Here is a 14482-nt window from a genome sequence, read left to right on the forward strand (position 1 = left end):
GAGGAACAGAAGTTCAGGATTTTACGAAACGTACAATTGTGTCATTTTGCATTAACTCTCCAGAGCGTCACGTCTCCAGTAAAGCAGGACACCAGGCGCAGACTTGAAGAGCAACAAAAGGGTTTAATGAGGAAACTAAGGCTGGTAAAACCCAAGAAAACGGCAGGAAAATTGCAGGCAGGCAAAAACCAAAGACTGGTGGCTGGTACATATGGAAAAAGACTCAATGAATCAAAGAGCTAACAGAATAGGGCAAACTACAACAAACAGGTGAAAACAATCAGAACAAAAAACAGGCTACGTTAAAGAACAACAGCAAAAAAAACAGAACCTTACACAGAGTGACTTATTGTTTGTGTTTTCATCAAAAGCAGGGGTGTCAAACCGGTTCCATGGTGGGCCGAGTGTCTGCAGGTCAGTGCTTGAAGAAAAAAAGTTAATGAATCATTAGTTCACAAAAGGCAGTGGTGGACTTGTTTCAGAAACTCTTCAAAAGGACTCTTCTGTCCTAGCTTCAAGTAGTAGCTGGTTTAATTCGGGTGCCTGGCCAGAGAAGAGCCTTGACAGGCGTGAGCGCGAGCTGCCCTGCCACGGGGCAGGGATGCCAAAGAGACAGGAGGGGGCAGAGGGAAATGGTTCTGCTTGTTGGTCCTGGATGCAAGCTGCAATCGGCTTAACCAATGCCATTCTAAAATTGTTCTAATACGACATTTCCAATCTGCCATTTTTGTATCTCTTCTTAATATTTTCCCTTTTACACATAAAAAGACATGACCTGCTTTGAAATCTTGCCCCGGTCTTCAATCTATACCAGAATCACTAATGCAACCTTTAAACAGTGACTAAGAACCGCTAACTTTAGCCACCACACACAGCTAGCTAAAAATCTACAGAAATGACAGGGTTCCTGCATTTCCACTTTATCACGTGACCACATGGAGGAATTAAGTTGATACATCTAATATTATACATAACCGCCATTTCAAATTCAAAACAGAATGTGACACATATCTTTGCATTTGGGAGTTTTAATTAAACGTGTACAGGAGGCAGATTAAATGAATCTGGTTTACTCAATGTGGAGGGCTAAACTTTTAAAACAAGTGGAATGATCTGGGGGTACATTTGACCAGGGTTAGTGCCTATCCCCCTATACTCTAACCCTTACCCTAACTCTTAGCTAACTCTAGTTGGGAAGTAAGCTCTGCTCTTTCCATCTACTTCCACCTCCCATATCATTTGGTTTGGCGTGTGCCATGTTCAGGACCAAACTAGGAAGAGACTATCCCAGTGGTCACAAGTATGTCACATAAAAACACAAGCCGGCATTCATATTTTCTATACACATTGCTATAATTCTGTACATCACGTACAGATTCCAACAAAGCTCTACACTGATCAGTCATAACAATATGACCACCTGCCTAATATTGTGTAGGTCCACCATTTGCCGCCAAAACAGCCCTGACCCGTCGAGGCATGGACTCCACTAGACCTCTGAAGGTGTGCTGTGGTATCTGGCACCAAGATGTTAGCAGCAGATCCTTTAAGTCTTGTAAGTTGCGAGGTGGGGCCTCCATGGATCGGACCTGTTTTTCCAGCACATCCCACAGATGATCGATTGGATTGAGATCTGGGGAATTTGGAGGCCAAGTCAACACCTTGAACTCGTTGTGTTCCTCAAACCATTCCTGAACCATTTTTGCTTTGTGGCAGGACGCATTATCCTGCTGAAAGAGGCCAATGCCATCAGGGAATATCGTTGCCATGAAAGGGTGCACATGGTCTGCAACAATGCTCAGGTAGGTGGTACGTGTCAAAGTAACATCCACATGAATGGCAGGACCCAAGGTTTCCCAGCAGAACATTGCCCAAAGCATCACAATGCCTCCGCCGGCTTGCCTCCTTCCCATAATGCATCCTGGTACCATGTGTTCTCTAGGAAAGTGATGCACACGCACCCGGCCATCCACGTGATGCAAAAGAAAAAGTGCTTCATCAGACCAAGCCACCTTCTTCCATTGTTCTGTGGTCCAGTTCTGATGCTCACGTGCCCATTGTAGGCGCTTTCGGCTGTGGACAGGGCTTAGCATGTGCACCCTGACTGGTCTGCGGCTACGCAGCCCCATACGCAACAAACTGCGATGCACTGTGTGTTCTGACACCTTTCTATCAACACCAGCATTAACTTTTTCAGCAATTTGAGTTACAGTAGCTCGTCTGTTGGATCGGACCACACGGGCCAGCCTTCGCTCCCCACGTGCATCAATGAGCCTTGGCCGTCCGTGACCCTGTCGCCGGTTTACCGTTTTTCCTTCCTTGGACCACTTTTGATAGGTACTGACCACTGCAGACCGGGAACACCCTACAAGGACTGCAGTTTTGGAATTGCTCTGACCCAGTCGTCTAGCCATCACAATTTGGCCTTTGTCAAAGTCGCTCAGATCCTTACACTTGCCCATTTTTCCTGCTTCTAACACATCAACTTTGAGGACAGAATGTTCACTTGCTGCCTAATATATCCCACCCACTGACAGGTGCCATGATGACGAGATTATCAGTGTTATTAACTTTACCTGTCAGTGGTCATAATGTTATGGCTGATCGGTGTATATATGTTATTTAAACCTGACATATCCACACTTTGGTGCCATTATGGGAAGGCAAATACATAGGTCCAGCTGGGATTTTTCTGTTAACAGTGTGTTAAAATGTACTCTGGCCGAGCGGTTACAATGAGACCTTTCAGAAATGGCATTGCAGGAAAGGGAAGAGTCTCTCCCACATTGAACGGTGTCGTTCTTGAACCCAACAGTGCCAGAGTTTTGAATGAGTTCACAATTTATTTTCCTGCTGCACCCAATAAAATGCAACTTCACTGTAGGCAGTGATGCAGACAACCCTATGAATCATCTCATTGAGAGAAACAAATAAATTCTCGTTCTAAAGGGCACCTTCTACTTCGTTCAGCAATGTCAAATTGCAAACATTAGACGGACCAGTTAGATTGAAGTGGACCCAGTCCAAATAGAGGTCACGTACTGTTGAACTGTGGTGGTAAAATGGAATTTACAATCCCCCTGTTAGAATTTAGTTCCCATTTTTTTCTTGTCAGAAAACTGTTGCAGAAGTGCCACCCCAAATAACTTATTTAAACTGCATCTGACTTCTATATTTGATCAGCGGCTCCTCCTCAAAGGAACTAGGTCACTGCGTCTCCTTTTGACACATTTGCTCTCGTAACGTCCTCTCATTTCTCCAAATCACCTGGGGAATGCGATTAACCTGTCTGCCATGTCTGTGTGAGAACATTTACCTCAGGTCCGGTCTGGTCTGGTTCCTTTTTAATGACCATCTGTTTTCTGTTTATTTGTTATTCCAGAGGCCCCACAGACTCAGACACAGTCTCTTTGTCAAACACGTGCAACCGCCAATTTCCTCCCCTCATCACTTAGGTGGAAGGGAACTTACGTCCGTAAACACACATGAATAGGAATGCATATACCGTTCACCCTGGAGATGTCAAATGACAGCACGAGCTGGAGAGGAACACCCACATGGCACCTATTCTGAGACAAAATCTTCCACCCTTGATCCTGACTCCCCAAAGGAATGCCTAGTAAAAAACTGTAATCATTTGTTATTAGATGTGCCCAAATACCCCCTGGTGGTGTTGGGGCACATCTGATCAGTCCTGTAGTTATTTCACTAGTCCCATAAGTGCATGGGGTGTACATTGTTACCAATGGACCACAACTGTGTACTACAATATAACTGTGTACAACTCCATTATGTATTCATGTTACCATTCACTCCCAGTCATATCGAGCACGGGAAGCTGGTCCCTTGGTAAACAGGAAACTTACTTAGACTTATGTGATATTAGAATCCCTCTTTTCTGACCCTCTAAAAAGAGAAGGTTCTTGGAGGGTCGTTTAAGTGTTCTTCACATTGAAACCTCTTCTTTTTAGAGTGTAACCTTGTGTTGTTCGACACAGCTTTTCTGCTACACAGATACCCGCCACCATTACTATGCCATCGATCACATGAATGGGGACACCTGTCCTGATCTCTGCTTCTTTGACATTGACACGGCGTTGTTAAATCTCACAGCAAAGTACAAGGTTTTGAGCCGAAGGAAAAGGTGCTCCGTCCTCCAAGCACACGTCTACGCCCAGACTGAGAGCGACCTTCCGAGCAAGAAAACAAAAAGCCTTTTTACCTCTCCAAAATGTGGTTAAATTCGCATTTGAAACTATTTAAATATTTCTGTGAACCTGGTCTCCTGGGTTAATCTGATGTCATCCGGGGATTAGCCTTGACTAGCAAGACAACTTTCAGGTCTACAATTCAGTCATATAGTGGGCAACCTTCTCCAGGGTGCATTTCTTACATTTATTTTCATAACATGGTGCCATTCTGCATTACTATTATTTCGGCGGTCTAGACCACACCACCTATACTAATGCTGACAGTCGGTCCGGTCCCTTCTTCTCACGGCATTATTTGACCTTTGACCTGCGTGAACCAGACCATACACTGTGAAGGGAGACGTGTCGGAAAGGACGTGGCTACTCAATAGCCTGTAGTTACTTCACACATTTTTTTTTTTTCCATAGAGGACAGATTATCTATTCACCAGGGAGATAGTTCTGGGAATTTCTCACCAAGCAAAGTACTCTGCTCATATTTTCCTTGTTGTGTTTATCTGTCAGCTGTTAATTAAGCAAGTTGTATTTAGAGGCCTTGAAATATAAGCTAAGAAGTTCAGAGTTGTTTATAGCTGTACATTAACTGCATTATAAGCTACCAACTTTTGACAGATAGTGTTCTGTGTTGAGCACCTTTCAGTTTTCAAAGCACTACGGATTCCACACAATTTGCGGAACGCCGATTCTCTTTTCAAAGTAAAAGTATAGCTCCAGATTATCGACTTCCAAAACTTCTTTTGACCAAGTGATACTGCAAAACTGGTTACAAAATAATGTCTCCTAAAGTTATCCGACACCCTGTTCTTTCAAACACCGACCTCTACTGGACACCTTGTTTAAAAAAATGTGGGATACGAATACACTTCCCCTTGTCAACGCGCACACCAAATGAATGATGCCACAAAGTTGTACCCAACCTAACATAAAAAATGTGTATATAAACATTAAACATAAGTGGACTATTACTAATGTGTATACAAATATTATGGAAGCCCATTGGGGACTATATTCAAATGATAATGCAATTTCATAAATGCAATATAATTTTCAATATATGTAAGTGTTATTTGAGACAATATTCAAATGAAAATGCAATAATCCATATTGCATTTGCATTTTCACATAGTCATATGGGCGTTCCATGACAATATTAAAATTGAAATGGAATAACGGTTTGACATTTCATTTTCAAAGACGTACCCTGCTTCGCATGTTCCATGTTACATTGTCTAGTTTTTCTTTTAATTATGCAATTTGCCTTGGCCATTTTCAGGTATAGAGTCTTGCACTGGAGCCAATTGAGTGGTTGGCTTAGAATGTGCTGCTGACTGTACCCTCTATTTTCTCCCATTAATTGACTCTTTATATGGAGAAAGAGTCTACCTTCGTGAGTAACTCTCGAATGCTATGTTCCACCTTACAACGTGCAGTTTGTTTTTTATTATGCAATTTTCATAGACCAAATGTTGATATAGAATCTTGCAAATGTTTTGCGTTAATATTGTTATTTAAATTATTTTATTTTAAACCTATATAATTCTTCTGTTGTTTGCTCTTTGCACCCATTAGAAAACGTGTTTAAAATGCCCTATCTTTACACGTTACCATCTTTAAAATGAATTATACACTATGCAATATATTGACATTGGCGCTTTTATTCTGAAGGTTTCCTCATTACAATACGAATATGACGTAAACGATAGCGCTGCTGGCAGAATGCTATTTTGGCTTGGCTGGTGAGGGAAGTTCCCATTTGGCTGATCAGCTTGACAGCAACCTCACCTCCGCAACAGAGGCTCCTGACAGAGCTGAGCAGTTAGCTGATATTATTGCAGAATACTTTGCCATTTCTGACACCAGGGGACGTTTACAAATTTAAGAGAGGTGATGGAGAGACTGTCCGACACACCCCGTTCCAGCGGAAGACCAGCTCTTGATATCCCTTGTGAGGTTATTGAGACATACCTGTTAACAGGATTGAAAGTCAAGGAAATCGCGGAGCTTTATGGAGTGTGTCAGAAAACCATCCATCGGCGGATGCAACAACAAGGTTTGAGGTAACGTTAAGTTAACGTTAATGTTCATCATCTGTCAAACAACACCAAGTTGCAGATGTCAGTGTTAACTCTCCCAATCTTAACGGGACTGGTTGGTTTAACGTTATCTCACCTGAGTTTTACCTCATCACAGACCATTTTGTGTAGCAAAGTTGTCATCAGTAACTTATGACTAGCTATGTAGCTAACGTTACTGTAACGTTAGTTAGCTGTTGTAGGAAAAGAAACACAAACCATTGTATTAAACACAAGTGTTAATATGTGTAAGACAGCCTATGTGTTATTTGTCTTGTTACAGGGCTTCGCAATGCGATTATAATATTTGCATTCCCTTACATATAGAACATCAGACTTCTATGCCAACATCACCAATGCTGAGCTGGATGACACCATTTTGGAAATTCATAGAGCTCACCCTCAAACAGGCTACAGAATGATGAAAGCCTTTCTACAGGCAAGAGGACTACGAGTTCAGGGTAGGTTTATGAATTGCCTGTAAACTTGTCTGTAGTTATACGTCTGTCATTGTTAACAAATACAAAGTACTTTAGTGATTGCTGAGACACTTCTGGTGCCGTCTGTAAAGGGGTGGCATATGCCTTAGGTCCTACAACATACCTCTATTGCTAAACCCACATCTTACCCACTAATGATTGGAGTTTTTCCAGGTTACCTGCAAGGCACCATACATGAACAACTGCAAACATAAATAACAGAGTAGTTTTACTCTTTCACTTCTGAAAATTACAATGTGCCACTGTGTAGTTGAGGTTCTAGCATATTGACACAGTTATAGACAGCATTAAATCGCAATGTGTAGCCTATACATTTGCAGTTTTCTTGTGGTGGTGCATCACTGCTAAATGAATACAAAGGACACACTGTTAGATAAACCAGTCAATCAACCATATTTGCAGTTGCCATATATGTTTCTCCTTAAGGGGGCAGTGTCATTGTGCTGGCTGTTTATTGTCGTTGTTGTCAAGTTTCAAGGGTACGTGAGTCATTGAGAAGAGTGGATCCGTATGGAACAGAATTGCGAGCCCTGGCCAATCACGCGCTTCACCGCAGACAGTACTCCTTTCCTGCCCCCAATGCAATGTGGCACATAGATGGAAATCACAAATTGATCAGGTATTTCATTAATGCCCTGAGCTGTTGTTTTTACCCTCCTCTGTCCCTTAAAAACAAAAATCAGTAACGAATTGTCATTTATTATATATATATATATATATATAGCCATAACATTATGACCACCTGCCTAATATTGTGTAGGTCGCCCTTTTGCCGCCAGAACAGCCCTGACCTGTCGAGGCATGGACTCCACTAGACCTCTGAAGGTGTGCTGTGGTATCTGGCACCAAGACGTTAGCAACAGATCCTTTAAGTCCTCTAAGTTGTGAGGTGGGGCCTCCATGAATCGGACTTGTTTGTCCAACACATCCCATAGATGATCGATTGGATTGAGATCTGGAAAATATGGAGGCCAAGTCAACAACCTTAAACTCGTTGTGTTCCTCAAACTATTCCTGAACCATTTTTGCTTTGTGGCAGGGTTATTTATCCTGCTGAAAGAGGCCAATGCCATCAGGGAATACCGTTGCCATGAAAGGGTGCACATGGTCTGCAACAATGCTCAGGTAGGTGGTACATGTTAAAGTAACATCCACATGAATGGCAGGACCCAAGGTTTCCCAGCAGAACATTGCCCAAAGAATCACAATGCCTCCGCCGGCTTGCCTCCTTCCCATAATGCATCCTGGTGCCATGTGTTCTCCAGGTAAGCAATGCACACGCACCCGGTCATCCACGTGATGTAAAAGAAAAAGTGCTTCATCAGACCAGACCACCTTCCATCACTCTGTGGTCCATTTCTGATGCTCAAATGCCCATTGTAGGCGCTTTCAGCTGTGGACAGGGGTCAGCGTGGGCACCCTGACTGGTCTGTAGCTATGCAGCCCCATACGCAACAAACTGTGATGCACTGTGTGTTCCGACACCTTTCTATCAGTACCAGCATCAACTTTTTCACCAATTTGAGCTACAGTAGCTCATCTGTTGCATCGGACCACACGGGCCAGCCTTCGCTCCCCACGTGCATTAATGAGCCTTGGCCGCCCATGACCCTGTTGCTCGTTCACCACTTTTCCTTCCTTGGACCACTTTTGATAGGTACTGACCACTGCAGACGGGAACACCCCACAAGGGCTACAGTTTTGTAGATGCTCTGACCCAGTTGTCTAGTCATCACAATTTGGCCTTTGTCAGAGTCGCTCAGATCCTTGAACTTGCCAATTTTTCCTGCTTCTAACACAACGACTTTGAGGGCAGAATGTTCACTTGCTGCCTAATATATCCCACCCACTGACAGGTGCCATGATGACAAGATTATCAGTGTACTTCACTTCACCTGTCAGTGGTCATAATGTTATGGCTGATCAGTGTATATTTAAAAGCAAGCACATGAATTATGTATCATGCAAATGTGTATCGGTTATACAATAGCATAGATATTATTTGTATTTTTTTAACTAGGTGGAGATTTGTGATTCACGGTGGAATTGATGGCTTCAGCCGTCTGATTGTGTACCTGACCGCGGCCACTGACAACCGGGCATCCACGGTGCTGGACAGTTTTCTTGTTGCTGTTAACCAGTTTGGTGTGCCATCTCGTGTTCGGTCAGACAAGGGTATGGAAAACGTTGAGGTGGCGCATTTCATGGTACAAAATCGTGGGGAGAACAGGGACTCTCACATCACCGGGAAAAGTGTACATAATCAAAGGTAATTTACATTTGGATTTTTCTTGATTTCTGTTATTTCACAAGTAAAAACATGAATCTAAAAGCATTGTTGACGTATTTGTGGAGTTCACTTTAAATAGATAAGATTCCCAAAACCTGCCACCACCAATATCAAGGTCAGCCTGGCATAGTGTGTGCCTGTGTTATACACCCTCTGCTTTATTGGAGGATTGTATTACATGAGTAACAAAACTACAGCAGTCTTAATTTAGCTTTGTCTGGTGTGTGTGACGCAACGAATAACTCCGCAACTAATTCTTCGCAGGTTTGAACGCTTATGGAGAGATGTGTACCAGCAAGTACTGGACCTGTTCCACACACTCTTCAGAAACATGGAGGCAGAGGGGATATTGGATCCTGACAACAACATCCATGTCTTTGCGCTACACTGGAGCTTCCTGCCACAACTACAACGGCAACTTCACTTCTTTAAGGAAGCCTGGAACCTCCAAAGCCTCAGAAGAGAGGCCCGTCAGTCTCCATACCCACTCTGGACACGATCGAGAGAGGCCGAGGATATGGCGTGTATTATAAGACGTCTGTCTGTGGTAAATGTGTTAAGCATGTTCGGGAAGATGAGACTAGTCCTATAGTGTCCATGTGTTACAAGTTGTAGGTGCATGCGCCTGTGATTATTATTAAAATTGTGTTCCTGTCAAGGTGGAGGACGAATATGGCATAGACTGGGATGGGCCACATGAGCACGAAGCTACAGGACTTCCAATTCCTGATGTTGTACTGCCTCGAGAACTCACAGCGGAGGAGACAGCAGGACTACCTACCCGGGATGTGTCCCTCATGGACGCAGTTGATGTTTACACTGAAACAGTTGAGCAGCTGATGGAAATGTTGGGAGAATCAGCTTGAGACAAAACATTTAATTGCCAAGGCAATAAAAAAAATCTACTGCTTTCAAATACAACTGGATTTTTCAACAGTCTTATATAATCAACTGTAAATAATTACCTGCAGTGTTGTTTGCATTTACGCATTTTTGTTGCCTTATGTTGGTGTGAAGTAAAGTGAAAGTAGTGCCTCTACAAACAACCATATGTTACAAAATAAACCATTGTTTCTGGACTATTACAGTTCCTAATATTGGCTAACAAAAGTCTCTTTAAACTACACTCAAGACAAAATACATACAATACAATATGCACCTATATTATAGGCTATTAATAACTCTTCAGACCATTAACATGTTGGCGAGATGAGGTTGCTGTCAAGATGATCAGCCAAAATGTTAACTTCACTCACCAGCCAAGTCATTGCCCCAGTGCCAGACAAACACGTCTACTTTGATAGCGTAAAGCTGGCCCAGGTCCAGGTCATCACAGAACTAAGAAGTTACGTCCTAACTGAAGACCCACCTTGCATTTTCATGATTGTATTTCGACCATAAAAGAGCGTGGTGACTTGAAAATGGAAATGCAGTTGATCATTTGAATATAGTCCCCAATGGGATTCCATAAAATATATGTGGTTTAAGTATTTTCCTTGTGATCAGAGATTACCTAATTATTCCAATTTTCCCCTCAAGCATGAAGGAATGTACGTATTTAAAAAAAGGCCATGACATGGAATTAATGCAATGGAATTAATGCAAGAATTAATGCAAGCAGTGGAATTAATGCTAAAGTTGACAACATCCATGTTTCTTTAATCGCAACGTCCATGCTAAAATGCCCTTCTGGAAACCTTATTTAGTTTTAGAAATATAAGGTAGCATTACCCAAGTAACTTTTAAGAACCTTTCTGAGAAAAATCCCCAGTTTAACATTAACAACAACACAAATGTTCCCTCTAATCTCATCTTTACAAAAAAACACAATCAATTTGTTCAAAATGTAATCTCTGTCTCAAATGTTCATTTGAATATATTATTTTCAATTCTAAAATGTAAATATTTGTGTTTAGGTAGAATATATATATTTGGTCAGCAAATTGTCCAGGGCAATTGAAGGTACCATTTCGGTTTGACTGAAACGGATACAAGCCATTACAAAGAGAGTCGCAGACAGTCGCCCTTGCCGTAACTAATACGCGTCTAACAATCGGTAATAATCTCTATGGTTCTTTGCGTCGCAAATTCATTTGTCCATCAACACGCATCAACCGTTGATTGGATGTCCATCGTCATTTCCGGAAAGTGTAGCGAAAGCGGAAAACTGAGTTATTTCCAGTCTAACGACGTTAATGCATTAAATGGAGCAGGACAGTTGTACAACTCTTGAACGCGCCCATGTTGAGTTTAAAAAACGTAATTTCTTACTGGCTGAAGAACTATATACAAAGTATCTAACATCATGTTTGCAAACAAGGTAACAATAACACATTGAAATTTAACCGGCCTGCAACTGACTTTTGTTGAACGCAAGCTTGTTGTGGACTCAACGAAAATCTTTGGCTGAATCTTAAATGCAATTTTTGCTCATTTGGAAACATCCTTTGCCGTGATTTATTTCAGAAATTGTGACGCCGGTGACCTTGCTATTGCTTACAACAACCGTGGGCAGATAAAGTACTTCAGGGTGGATTTTCATGAAGCAATGGAGGACTACGGTTCTGCAATCGACTCTAACTGCCAATTCGAAGTACCATACTACAACAGAGGACTAATACGTTATAGATTAGGTAAGAAACTGTGTCCGGCTAGTGAAGCTAGTTAGATTGTAAATTACAATGCCAAAAAAAGTTGTCTTTCAGTCCCCGTTCGTGTCACTAGGTGGGGATGTTAGTTCATCTACTAGGTCTGTTTTAGCGAAGAAGTCTTCCAGGTTTTCTGTTATTACATTATTTGTAGTACGTTGGTTGAATTAGATACATTACATACCTTTGTTGCAGGTTTTTTCCAAGAGGCCCAGAGCGACTTCAGAAGGGCCATAGAACTTAATCCCAACTTCGAAGATGCCAAAGTGAGCTTACGGCAGACACTGTTGGACCAAGAACACAAGATGAACAGGGGATATTGAGAATGTATTTGGTGTCCTCATATCTACACCCGTACATCAAATTACAAAGACATCACAAAAGGAAATATTGCCAGTATGTCTGCAATTTAGATGAGCACAACTAATCTTTCATTTTATGTAACGGATGTTTTAAGAAAATTTTCTGGTTATGGTCATTTAAATTGTTGTTTACATCCACAGACCAATCATTATTTATTTTTTTTCAATAAAAAAAATGGTTCACTAGTCTAAAGACCAAATAGTGCAGAAACAAATATCAATTGTTTTTTTCAGTTGATGAGCAATTTTCTAGTATTCATAAATTTGCATGATATCTTGACACTCCTGACCAGATAATTGTTTGTATTTTTACCACATTTGGGGGAATGATGCATCTTGTCACAAAGATCTGGCATTTACAAAGGGGCTGCAAGGTTTGGGAACAACACACTAAATCCCAAAATCGAGCCTTCCTTAACTCAGCTCCACTCTCCCATTAGCACATATTCACACCAATATCATTGTGCAGCCTAGTGTAGTCTACCACTTCACATGGGTTGCTGGTTCTGTGGGTCAATGGGAAGGATGCTTTTAGGTGGCTGTTTTTGGCAGGGCGGGCCCTAGACGCAAGCGACATGTGTCCGTTTAGGGCCCCCGATTGCCAGGGGGCCCCAGATTACTAGGGGAGACGGGGCCCCAAATCAAATTTAGCGCACCCAAAAGGCTAGGACTGGCCCCGGTTGTTGGTTTGTTAAGCGGGGCTATTGTTTACAGGTCTTCAGAATCTGCTTTTTATCTGCAAAAAGTCTGTTTTACGGGTTGGAAAATATGTGCATTTTATTAAACAACGATAGATGAATACTTGCATTAAATTGGTCACCAGTTGGATGGAAATCTGGCTTCATACAACTAAGTATTTACCTCAAGTGCTTAATGAGCCTTTCCCTTTTGGTTATATATGACTAAATCAGAGGTGTCCAAACAGTTCCATGGAGGCCTGAATGTCTGCAGGTTTTTGCTCTCACCTTGTACTTGATTGACTAATTAGGTTACTAATTGGTTAGTTTCTACCCTCACCGGGTTGTTTAGGTTTGAACTGGGAAACAATTTATAGGAAAAACCAAAAACCCGCAGACACCCCTGGACTAAATCATACAGATGAAGATCATAGGTCTTCAAACCTCTCCTGGGGACCCCCCAGCCATTCCATCTATTAGATGTATCCCAGAGCTAGCACACCTGAATCAACATATTAACTAATTAACAACCCCTTCCCTGTTGAATCAGTTGAGGTAGTTCTGGGCAGAAACTAAACTGTGAGACGGCTGGGGGGTCCCCAGGAGAGGGTTGAAGACCTATGATCTAGATCACAGGTGTCAAACCGGTTCCACGGAGGGCCGAGTGTCTGCAGGTTTTTGCTCTCTCCTTGTACTTGATTGGTTAATTAGGTCACTGATTGGTTAGTTTCTACCCTCACCTGGTTGTGTAGGTATGAACTAGGAACCAATTTATAGGAAAAACCAAAAACCTGCAGACACTCCGCCCTCCGTGGAACCGGTTTGACACCCCTGATCTAGATTATTATGATGGCTGCTCTCTTCACAATAAAAATTATATTTATGTCAATTTTGTGCCTGTATTTGAATGCAAATGAAGTATTCTTTAATGTGTTGATTTATGAACTGGGGTGTTTGAATCCTGAATGGGGATTTGCTTATAGCTGTGGTATATGAGACTGGGATATGAAATTGCTTCAATTTATTTATTTAATAAAAATGTATACATTATTAATAAATTATTTATTTTATAATAATTCTACACACTTGTAATTAATAACAATTCTACACAGTTGCAATTTTACAGATTTAACATTTAGTCTCCTGTTCAATGTTTCCCTAATTTATTCCCCGGAAACCCTGCAGATATAAACACAACATAGAGCGCTGATATCATTCTATTCCCTAAATCACCCGTTCTTCTCTAACATCCAGACCACACGGCGTGCGCGACCTTTGCAAAAGAAACGTTTTATAACGTTATTCAAATGTATCTAAAAAAAGGTTCTGCGTTACTAGTCGCTCACATAAAACCAGGTTATTTTTGAGACGCTCGAGGCCCTGCAAGTCCCACTCTTATTAGTTGACACAAACGTTCTACTCCATGGATGAAGGATTTTTTAAAAAGATATTTACAATATATGACAGGGGAGTCCCCTTCTATCTGTCAATTAATTATTGGAATAGAAACACACGTGATTACGTATGACTCGGCCTGATTTGGCCTGCATGTCATCATCGCGTAGGGATAAACAAAATTAATTTACCCATGACGGCGCGCGCAGATGCTCGAGCACAGCCGGTCTCGTCCCACTGCTGGCCTCTGATTGAAGCTAACGAGCTGTGGGTGTGGGCTGTTGATTGCTAATGATTAGTTACCATATAAAACACCAGCGGATGGCC

At 41.9% G+C, this 14482-nt stretch overlaps 2 protein-coding genes and 1 long non-coding RNA gene across 3 annotated transcripts; 2 read left to right on the forward strand and 1 right to left on the reverse strand.

The window, feature by feature from the left end:
* Positions 1 to 384: 384 nt before the first annotated feature.
* On the reverse strand, positions 385 to 14401 carry LOC105015352. Its single transcript, XR_004576816.1, has 3 exons — positions 14347 to 14401; positions 11906 to 12005; positions 385 to 421 (listed from the first exon to the last, which is right to left on the reverse strand). It is a non-coding gene; the product is annotated as an uncharacterized LOC105015352 (long non-coding RNA).
* Positions 5930 to 10153, forward strand: LOC105015351. Its single transcript, XM_010878444.3, has 6 exons — positions 5930 to 6268; positions 6611 to 6744; positions 7255 to 7402; positions 8804 to 9052; positions 9338 to 9620; positions 9733 to 10153. The coding sequence occupies exons 1-6, from the start codon at positions 6099 to 6101 to the stop codon at positions 9937 to 9939; spliced, it is 1191 nt and encodes a 396-aa protein (XP_010876746.2). The 5' UTR covers positions 5930 to 6098; the 3' UTR covers positions 9940 to 10153.
* Positions 11191 to 12391, forward strand: ttc32 (tetratricopeptide repeat domain 32). Its single transcript, XM_020053009.3, has 3 exons — positions 11191 to 11393; positions 11540 to 11706; positions 11917 to 12391. Exons 1-3 carry the CDS (start codon positions 11278 to 11280, stop codon positions 12042 to 12044), a joined length of 411 nt encoding a protein of 136 aa, XP_019908568.1. The 5' UTR covers positions 11191 to 11277; the 3' UTR covers positions 12045 to 12391.
* Positions 14402 to 14482: the final 81 nt, after the last annotated feature.

Source organism: Esox lucius, chromosome 14, assembly GCF_011004845.1.
Source record: "Esox lucius isolate fEsoLuc1 chromosome 14, fEsoLuc1.pri, whole genome shotgun sequence".
Classification (NCBI taxonomy): Eukaryota; Metazoa; Chordata; class Actinopteri; order Esociformes; family Esocidae; genus Esox; species Esox lucius.

Coding starts and splice junctions, on each gene's coding strand:
- LOC105015351 (XM_010878444.3), top strand. CDS start 6,099: ATGGAGAGACTGTCCGACACACCCCGTTCCAGCGGAAGACCAGCTCTT. Junction 7,403..8,803: donor GGAAATCACAAATTGATCAG/GTATTTCATTAA, acceptor TTTTTTAACTAG/GTGGAGATTTGTGATTCACG. Junction 9,621..9,732: donor TTATAAGACGTCTGTCTGTG/GTAAATGTGTTA, acceptor GTTCCTGTCAAG/GTGGAGGACGAATATGGCAT.
- ttc32 (XM_020053009.3), top strand. CDS start 11,278: ATGGAGCAGGACAGTTGTACAACTCTTGAACGCGCCCATGTTGAGTTT. Junction 11,394..11,539: donor ACATCATGTTTGCAAACAAG/GTAACAATAACA, acceptor GATTTATTTCAG/AAATTGTGACGCCGGTGACC. Junction 11,707..11,916: donor ACTAATACGTTATAGATTAG/GTAAGAAACTGT, acceptor CCTTTGTTGCAG/GTTTTTTCCAAGAGGCCCAG.